This window comes from Solanum verrucosum, unplaced genomic scaffold (assembly GCF_900185275.1).
Source record: "Solanum verrucosum unplaced genomic scaffold, falcon-dt-bn FXZP01000103.1, whole genome shotgun sequence".
Lineage (NCBI taxonomy): Eukaryota > Viridiplantae > Streptophyta > Magnoliopsida > Solanales > Solanaceae > Solanum > Solanum verrucosum.
Genome location: NW_026020048.1, coordinates 2,411,480 through 2,421,592, shown reverse-complemented (window position 1 = coordinate 2,421,592; position 10,113 = coordinate 2,411,480). Strand labels below are relative to the sequence as shown.

The following is a 10,113-nucleotide window of genomic DNA, read 5'->3' as shown; positions in this document are numbered from 1 at the left end:
GCCATATGTACCACTCAGGGATGAGCTAGAGTTGTAGTTACTTATTCGATTGGCCAGAATTCTGTATTTGTATTGAAAAATTTACTTAATATGTATAAAAAATTTATTCAGAACCACTAATCTTTTGGATCCGCCTTTAGATGTAACAGACCTTCATCATTTATTTTGCAAATTAAGATGCGATGAAGTTGACATAGTGATACATTTATTGAATTCGAGAGGGGAAAAAAAGGAATGATCTTTATAAAACTTCAAACATCTTGATGCAGTCCAGTTGACATAGGATCCAGTCTTCTTAAGCTATCTGTATGATAAGGTGGAATACTTTGTTCATTTCTGAAAAAATTGTTGGGATCCACCTTACTTTTCACTTTAGCCAACCTCTCAAAATTTCCCTTGAAATACTTTTCACCCCATATTTTGGCCTTGGAATAGTTGTAGTAATCTTGACTTGTTCCTAAATCAAGGTCCCTGTAATTCAGGTAAGCACTTCTTGGAGAGTTTGCAACATATGGCTCCATTTTCTTGTAAAGTTTCCTCAACCATTCTATCTTCGGGCTTGATATACTCTCGCTGTTATCGCCCCAGTTCACCAAATACTGAATATTATACAAATTCCCCTTTCTATGAGGAAAAGGAATTTCAGATTCTGATATTTCATCTAATTTCCCACCTAATGGCTCCATTATTATCTGAGGTCTTTCTTCTTCCAAAAACAGTCTTTTTACCATTTCCCAACCACTTTCCGGAATTGGTGTTTTCACAAAAGCAGATGTGGCTTTGAAATAATTCTTCTGTGTTGGAATACTCTTTTCTAGTAGGACTTCAAGCGGCTCATTTGTTCTCTTGCCATAGAAATACAAGACTGATCCAATCCAGGAAGATTCGCGACATTCTTTCCTAATGCAAGGCCATTTGATGTTTTTCCTGTTCTTTTTTCATTTGTAACGCCGCATCTTATCATTTGTACTCTATATATATGAGTGTTGTGTGTTGATTATACAGAAAAAAAGACTTAGTATTACTGCGATGCAGTGTTTATTCTCTTCCGTTATACATGTGTATTTATCCGTATATCAAATATCAACGTAATTTGCATTTTTCGAACAAATTGGATCATGACACATAATTTTTTTAAAACTAATTCGATCATTAACTAAAAGAAATCGAGTAAAGAAGTTTAACACTATTGAAAAACAACATATTTTCGTGTGCATTAGTTTTGAAACCTAACTATTGCGTCCATGTGAAAAAATAAAACACTATGCGGGGGAGTAAAACTCTCCTATGAGCTTGCTCGCATTGTCTGTTTGAAGTCCGTATAATGGAGAAGAATTTTGATAGGCTAACAGTCAACATAAAACTAACTAATTGAAGAGAAATCTCACCATACAAATATAGCATGAGCAAATGATCAAACCGTAGCTTTGGTCAAAATCATGTGTATTTGTTTTAAGAAATTCATTGAATATGTACAAAATTACTAAATTTAGAACCCGATAACTTAAAAGGTACTAGTATCTCAATACTCAAACCCATAATCTTCAAATTCTGGCTCCACTTCTTATTTTCAGTTGTGACTACTTCCTAAAAGGGAAAGAACCCAAACATATAAAGAGGAATAGTACTTGTGAGTTTAGAATTACTATTTTTAGCTCTCTAACGAGCATATTGTTTCTTCGAGTTAATGGTTAAAAACACACTTGATTAACTATTTTTTTTTTGCGAGTTTCATACCTCAAATATCCATTATTCCATTTACCTATCTAAACTACAACTCCCTTTGTATTAAAGACACCTTAGCTGAGTTAGCCAAATATTTGTTCCCAATCAATAACACGTATTTGACCAACTCAACATTGAGGTATCTTATAATACAAATGGAGTGATAGTTTAGGTAATGAAGAGAACAATAGATTGTTAAGGTAAGAAACTATCTATTTCAACTCACGAAATAAAACAATAGATTATCTCAATTTACGAAAAAGTGATAGTTTATGTGTGTTTTTTTACGGGAAAATGCATAAGTACCCCCCCAGCCTATGCTTGAAATCCCAGAGACACACCTAACCTTTACTAAGGTCCTATTACCCCCCGAACTTAATTTATCTCTAATATTCTACCCCTTTTCGACCTACGTGGCACTATCCTTGAAAAAAATGTCAACATGCGCTGGGCCCACAAGATAGTGCCACGTAGGCCAAAAAGGGGTAGAATATTATTACATATAAAATAAGTTTTGGGGGCATGTTACTACAATCCACAACAGGCTCTTGGAAGCAATCTTTTTTCTCCAAATCAAATTCAGGGAATTTTTCTTTGAGCAATGGAATTAACTCATCAACAGGTCCGAGATATAGTGCTTGAAAAAACATTAAAACATACTGGTCATTCCCTGTTCCATCATTTTGGATAACTGTTCTGATGAACAAACCATCAGGTAGTTGATGTGATGTGTTTTGCCATTTTTGGAGTAGATTTTGGTTACTGTCTAACTTCTTGTAAACAGTGAAAACAGTAACCTTGTCCGGAACACGAACAAGTTTGAGTTTCCATGCTAAAATAACACCAAAACTTGCTCCTCCACCTCCTCTTATTGCCCAAAACAAATCTTCTTTCATTTTCTTCCTATCAAGAATATTTCCATTTACATCCATTACGTGAGCATCTACAACGTTATCAGATGCTAAGCCAAATTTCCTCATCAATGAACCGAGCCCATCACCACTGATGATTCCACCAGTGCCAACAGTAAAGCAGACACCGCCTGGAAATGCATGAACTTTACTTTTCTTGGCAATTGCATAGTAAAGCTGGCCGAGAGTCTCCCCTGCTTGAGCCCAAACTGTTCCTTCTTTTAAATCAATCTCGATTTTGTCAAGATTGCTTAAATCAAGCATAACAAACGGGGTTTCAGAGCGAAAAGATATGCCTTCATAGTCATGGCCACCACTTTTTATTTTAATTTGCAATCCTAATATTTTTGCACAGAGAATAACCGGCTTGATATCTGATTCTTTTGTAGGGGAGACTATGAAAATAGGATGTGATGAATTCATCCATCTCGGATTTTTCTGAGCATATTCCAGGACAGACGAATAAGTTGGAGAATTTAGGGTGTAAATGTTTTGTGTAACGTTGGTTTCAGAGTATTTAGAAAGACACTGGACTAAATCTTCTTCTTTGGAGTAATAACATTTGGCCAAAAAAAGTAAAAGAGAAAGAATTTGAAGGCTTGCCATTTCTATTAGAATAGAAAAAGATAAAACATAATAGAACGAAATTTCTATAATGAGAATGACAAAGAATGAGCCATCATGCTAGGAGGGGAAAGAAGATGAATTTGATCTTGAGGTATCCTTTCAAATGATCATATTTAAGTAATAAATATTTAGTGTAAATTATTTATTCAAAAGTTTAGAAGAAAAAAAAAGAAATTTAATCAACAGCTTGGCACATGAAACTTGAAAGTACACATATAAATCTGGATTTTCCGCTGGCAAGATTAGTGTTTTAATTTATTTTATACAGATGCCTCTATTTTAAAATTAATACATGGGAGCATCGAATTTCTCCCACTTGTACTTTATAATTACTCCCTCCGTTTCACAAAGAATGACTTCCTTTTCTTTTTAGTCAATTTCAAAAAAATGACTTCTTTCCTTTTTTGGTAACATTTTACTTTTTGCTTTCCACGTGACATGTTTAAGACTACAAGATTAAGGGCAATTTTGTACATTTGACATAACTTTAATTTAGGACCACAAGATTCAAAAGTCTTCTTTAATTTCTTAAACTTTGTGCCAAGTCAAACCAGACCAATCTTTTTGAAACGGAGGGAGTATTTAAGTAGAGCGGTTTCCACGTGTTAAAATAATTATTTAGTGTTATTAGGTAGTGCTATAAGTTATAACACACGCTTGAAGTGTTATATTAGGTAGTGTTACAACATACTCTTGAAATTCTCCCATTTCATATTTTTTTGATATTCTCCCCTTCTTCTATGATTTATGTTGGTGTAATATACTTCAAATATAATAAATTATCGTTGAAAATAAAATGATAAAAAGGAATAAAAAAATATTTAGGCTGAGACGCGGATATCTCATTCTCTTTAAGGGGATTCAAGTCCACTACGACATATAATCTACACCAATCCAACAGTATTACTCTTAACTTGTCCTCTACAGGATACAACAGCCTAACAACGTTGTACAATATAAATTATTCCAAATTAGTTAAGAGTCCAAAGGTCCGCATAAGAACATTTTCTTTCAACATATAAATACTCTCTTTTATATAGTGAATATAGTTAAAGACTTAGAATACTTACTTTGTCTCAACTCTCTCTTTCACTACTATACCCAACACAAGGGAAGATGCACAATTATTTATAGGTAAAGACGTCTTTCATGTAATCAATTGGTAGAATGAAGGGTAGTAATGTTTGCAAATGAATGTGATAGATGTTATATAAGTTATAAAAAATTAATGATCATATGATCAGTTACAAGAACTAATGGACATATATATAAGTTATCAAGAATTAATAGTCATCTTCTACCGCAATTTATATCCACTAACATATGCATTTAATATTTTATTTTAATAATCTAATGCATACACACCAACAATTTCTATATTTTCTTGCAATTCCAAGATAGCAGCTTTAGGCATTTTAATTAACTTAACTTATCACGGACTTGGACTGATATGCATTCCTTGAGAAAATTTCGTAGATGGTTATCCAAGTTTACATTCATTTCATAAAAGTCACCCTTTTTTTTACAAACAAAAAAGATCATTTTACTTTACTCCAGCTATCTCAAAAATTAACACTCACTGGATTTTATAAAACTTCCACCGGAAATGTAACGTGGCAGCCTTAATTATTAATGGATTTGCTTAATTAAATAGGATTAACATACTAAACCAACATTTTACTCATGATAATATATATCGAACACAGGAACCCTTATTTGTTGGTTATAATTTAACCCCAACCTAGCAGTGAATATTGAGAAGTTGGTTATAAATTATAGTGACACTTCCATATTTGGTGTCACTTCATTATATATCATTCTATTGTTATTTCAGAAAACGGAATATATAGAAAAACTTATTGTGAGTTTAATACGGAGTAAAAATTGCAAACTAGGATGAATGGGCTAATATGGATTATGATGTTAATAATGGACATAAGTTATAAATATATTCCAAACATTCATCATGATTTGAATGTGAATAAGTCGAATGAGTATCTTAGTGAACACCCCAAACTCAACAAGATACATATATAAATGCTATAAGTTAGAAAAGGTCATTAGTAGTTTATAAAGGATAATTAGTGATCTTTTCCTTAACAACGCTAATTACCCCAAAAATGGGAAGCTCAGCTTAGGCTCTTTTGGGCTGTTTACAAGCAGGAATTTCATGTTCATAGTTTCAACTTTCAAGTTATAGAAAAGAAAAAGACTTCACATTATCAGAGTTTGTTATCTGTATGTTTGTCTTTTGAGATTAGGTCATGATCTTCCGGTAAATTCAGTAATAGTTACATCATTCATGCTGTTTCAACTCCTGCACCGCGACTCAACTCCTTGGAGTATAAAGGTTCCTGAGGCACAAAATTTAACCTTGACATTTCATTCTCCTCCAGTAAGGAAACCACCTGAATCATTGAAGGCCTGTCTTGGGCACGGCGTTGACAACACAAGAGCCCAACAAGGATGCATCCTAAAACTTCATTCTCATCACCTGGTTTTTCAATCATTGGATCCAGTAGTTCTATGGCATTCCCCTTACTCCAAATTCTGCTTGCCTGACCAACAATAGATCGATCATCAATCATGTAAATTGTTTTAGCACAAGGTGAAACTTCTATGTAACCAATTTAAGTGAAGTAATGACGATAACCAGGGGATCGATGATGTACTTACGTACATAGTCTACTAGACCAATATCATAGACTGGGTGCCGATAATCATAATTCTTTTGGCCATTCACAATCTCCAATGCCAGGATTCCAAAACTAAAAACGTCTGATTTTGTTGAATAATGTCCATTTTTCATGTACTCAGGAGGCATATAACCACTACAGCCACAACATAAAACCATCTGTAAAAACTCTAAAATATACATAAGCATGTAGTCTTAATGATAATATACTAACCGTGTTCCAATTAAATGCTGAGTCTTTTCTTCAACATCATCTTCGAATACCCTTGACAACCCTAAGTCAGATATCTTGGGTGTCATCTCTCTGTCTAGAAAGACATTGCTAGCTTTTAAGTCCCGGTGGATTATTGTCAACCTTGAGTCATGATGTATGTAAACTAATCCTTTTGCGATTCCTTTGATAATGTTAAAGCGCATTGGCCATGTTACTGTACCCCTTTTTGCAGGATCTAGACATGTACAAAAAACAGTTACTCAATTTCACTCGAATACTCCTAAATTTCTGTCTTTTGTGGAATTTCAAATATCAAAACAACACAGACAATAATACAAAAAGAAAAATATTATTTAAGAACTCATAGACTAGGAATTTTTCTATTCCATTAATGCAGTATCCCAACAATTTGGCTAGGTCATGATGTTGTAGCTTTGCTATTAACTTGACTTCATTCTCGAACTCAATAAATCCTTGACGTGAAGTCACGTTCTGCTTCTTCACTGCTATTTCTACTCCATTCTCTAGTACACCCTACAAATGTATCATTTAGGTATTAATTCTGTTGTCTGAGTTACTATAAATATGCATTTTCATGCTTGTCGAAAAGAAATAATAACCTTATAAACATTGTCAAAGCCACCATGCCCTATCTTATTGACCAGCGAGAAATTGTTAGTGGCTATAGCTAGATCACTGGAATCATATGCAATGACATTATTGCCTTGCAGCAAAGCTCCTTGAGAATTTGTCAGCTGATTGATTTCTTGTTCATCTGCTATGAGAAAGCAAATTAATCAGAAAATAATGGATGTGAATCATACCTTAATATGAGTATTAGGCTAGCTTTCGTACTTAGGTCTTGTGTTTGCTAAATAATAGTGTTCTAGTGAAACTAAGCTTAGTCTGTAATGAAGAACTATGAAAATAATATAATAGCAGCGCAAGGTGATTCTTTTTACCTAGCACCTTTGTCCTCATTTTTTGACATAGAACCACAACAACTATAAGCAAAATAATAAGTAGTGCCAGCTCTGAGATTAAAGAAGCAAAAACTGTCCATTCATGTTTCCATCTGCTGTCGGAAACAGGTGCATCTGTCCATAAGAAAGTTAAAAGTGTTAGTTGTTTCTTACTCATAAAATTAGGCTTCAGATTTGACATAAACTTTATACGAATTTCTAGAGGTATTTGCTCATTATGTTAAAGACTTTGCAATGAGAATAACTAGATGCATGCAGGGTTGTTTCATCTTATGCTCGATTGTGTAGCAATTATGTGACAACATTCAATCTAATACTTCAAACATCAATCTGCGATGAACCACTTAATCAAGCACTAATATGGGAATTCTATTAATTGATGTTTCTGTGTAAATAATCAAACCTACACAACAATTAACTACTTCACCTTTCAAATGTCATTCTTGCACACATTGTTTTGCACCATATTAATAATATAATCTAGGAATTAAATCAGTTAAAGCAAGCAATCATTTTTACCTAGTTTTTCAGGTGCCATTCGTATAAAAATGTTGTTCCCAGCTATTTGTGAATGTCTCATATCAAGTAAATTTCCCAACCAAATAACACATTTGCTTCAATTTCCGTTGATATTGATGTTAGTATAAGTCATACACGATCTTTCATTTAAGCACTTCTGTTCACACTCCTGGTGGTACAACATTCCCCAGTAAGTAGCATTATCAGGCAACTTCAGTCCAATATTCTCTACAAAGACGTCTTTATTGGTGTAGTTAAGTGAGATGTTTCTCCTACATCCCTCCGTAAAATTCATCATGCCCCATGCATCTGGTGATGCAGCTGTGAAACCATCAGGACACCCGCAGGGGAGATCTCCATCATTACAAACTCCATAAGGCCCACAAATGCTATACTGGTCACATGTGTCCTTATTCAGTGTATTCACTTCCTCCTAGTAATTGGTAGCATTATTCCACCTCAAGAATTGTATTTTCCATCTGGATTCAGTGAAAGTTTCAAACTCCAATCGTTCTTGGCTTTGAATGTGAAAAAAAATGCATTTGTATCGGAATGAAATATTGGTATGAATGCATGGTTATCCATAAGGGCATAACCGCCACTGAATTTCTAGATCTGTCCATCCCAAGGACCCCATCTTGAATGTATTCGCTGGTTTTTCTCAAGAACTAGTTGGGGTAACTGACCTGAGTCACCTGAGTCTAACCTGAACAAATAATCACCTGGAGTTGGATCACCTTCTGTCCTCCAGGACCTCATGGATCGGTCGATGCCAGTTTTCTTGTCCCAGCCAAGCTTCATTCCTGGTAATAATGTGTCAACTAGGTGGTCAAAGCTTTGCCACAGGTACTCTCCAGCCGTCAGATTGCTAGAATCTCCAAACACAAGATTACCTGAATCAAGGAGCTTCAGTACTGGTAAGGGAACTGTACTGTTGGGCTTATGAATCCATACGTTGTTCCCAGTATATCTTGGAGAAAAATGTCTCCTTCTGTGTCTAGTCCTAGCAATGCACCACAATTATACTAATTCATCTTATTTATGTTTAACCGAATTTTGCAAATGAGTTAAATTTGACTAAGTTTGTAATCTCAATTGGTCAATTACTATTCAATTTGACCAAATTAGTAATTCACTTGGCCATATCAAAAGACTAAAGTTTTGGACCCTACTTCTAATTTCCAGCAGCCCATAATTTCAATCTGCTCAGCCCATCTGTCCATTTCTCCTCATTCCATTTTATTTCCCAACCAACAATACGTACAACAATCCAACTTATCAAAGATTCCCAGCCCAACATACCAAATACCCATCAACAACAATACAATATTCCCACCAGCCCACCGTCCTTTAACCCGACCCCACCCCTGCGTCTTCTTCCTGGTGAAACAAGTGAAGAACAACAAACCCATAAAATGGACCAGTCCAGCGATCCAGCGAATCGCAGCCCAGACCCGAGCCCAGCTCGCACGTCTGTCTCCCTCTCTTCCTTATCCTCATCCGTTTGAAGAATTTTCCAGGTGTCGTAATCTCATTTCGATTTCATCCTTGCACCAAATCGGATGGCTATCTTCAAAATCCGTTGGAAATTTGTACTCATTCGAGTCAGCAGCCTTATCCTCCCAAAATTTTGAATTTTGAATTTTGAATTTAAAATTCCATCAAAATTTCATCCGATTCCCCCCCCCCCCCCCCAAAACAACCCTAATTTTCCAGTATAAATACTCTCCCCTTATTCATGGGAAAAGGTTGGAAAAAGAGTCTACATTAGAGACAAAAAATACAACAAATTACTAGTCACACACCGCCATATACATACTTAGAAATAGGTTTCGAAAGAGACTTAAAAAATCCAGATTTTACTTAGTCCCTTCCTCATTCACCTCTGCTCGTTTCGTCGAAATTTTTGGAATCACATTTTTTGGTGGTGGAATCGTCCTCTCTTGCTCGTTGGTCTTAGATCGCTGCCCTGGAAAAAGTAATCTCTTTCTTTTTCTTTTAATTTTGTGATCATGTTGTTGCTGTTGGTTTTCTGATTTTCTTAGTGGTGATATTGAGTTTTTTGTTTTAGCATTTGAATATAGCTGAGTGTCACTCCTCTTGCTAATAAAATATCTTTTTGTGTTATTGATCTAGTTTAAGCTATGTTCGGATCAAATCTTCCCTGTTTAATCTAAGATTGTTTATTGTTTGAATATTTTGGTGTTGTAGGGCTTTTTATTTTTTTTCATTATATCTTCTTTGATGATTTTTGAGCTTAGTTAAGGTTTCGTCGAGTTCTCTTCCTAGTGGATTTGATTCAAACCTTCGTTGGATGTAATACATTGCTTAGCTTCTATCTTCTATGATTTTATGCTTTGTTGGTTCATATTGTGTCCATATTCCTCACAGTTAGTTTAATTACATATTAATTTAGGGATATATACATGAAACTTGAGA

The 10,113-nt window shown here is 34.8% G+C and overlaps 2 protein-coding genes across 2 annotated transcripts; both read right to left on the bottom strand.

The window, feature by feature from the left end:
• Positions 1-251: 251 nt before the first annotated feature.
• LOC125822992 (berberine bridge enzyme-like 22) lies at positions 252-3,242 on the bottom strand. The gene is made up of 2 exons (XM_049502445.1): positions 2,249-3,242; positions 252-913 (listed from the first exon to the last, which is right to left on the bottom strand). The coding sequence occupies exons 1-2, from the start codon at positions 3,240-3,242 to the stop codon at positions 252-254; spliced, it is 1,656 nt and encodes a 551-aa protein (XP_049358402.1).
• A 2,321-nt stretch (positions 3,243-5,563) lies between these two features.
• Positions 5,564-9,174, bottom strand: LOC125822991 (receptor-like serine/threonine-protein kinase SD1-7). Its single transcript, XM_049502444.1, has 9 exons — positions 9,083-9,174; positions 8,381-8,677; positions 7,810-8,063; positions 7,135-7,269; positions 6,793-6,947; positions 6,504-6,706; positions 6,173-6,427; positions 5,944-6,094; positions 5,564-5,821 (listed from the first exon to the last, which is right to left on the bottom strand). The coding sequence occupies exons 1-9, from the start codon at positions 9,172-9,174 to the stop codon at positions 5,564-5,566; spliced, it is 1,800 nt and encodes a 599-aa protein (XP_049358401.1).
• Between the last annotated feature and the right edge of the window lie 939 nt (positions 9,175-10,113).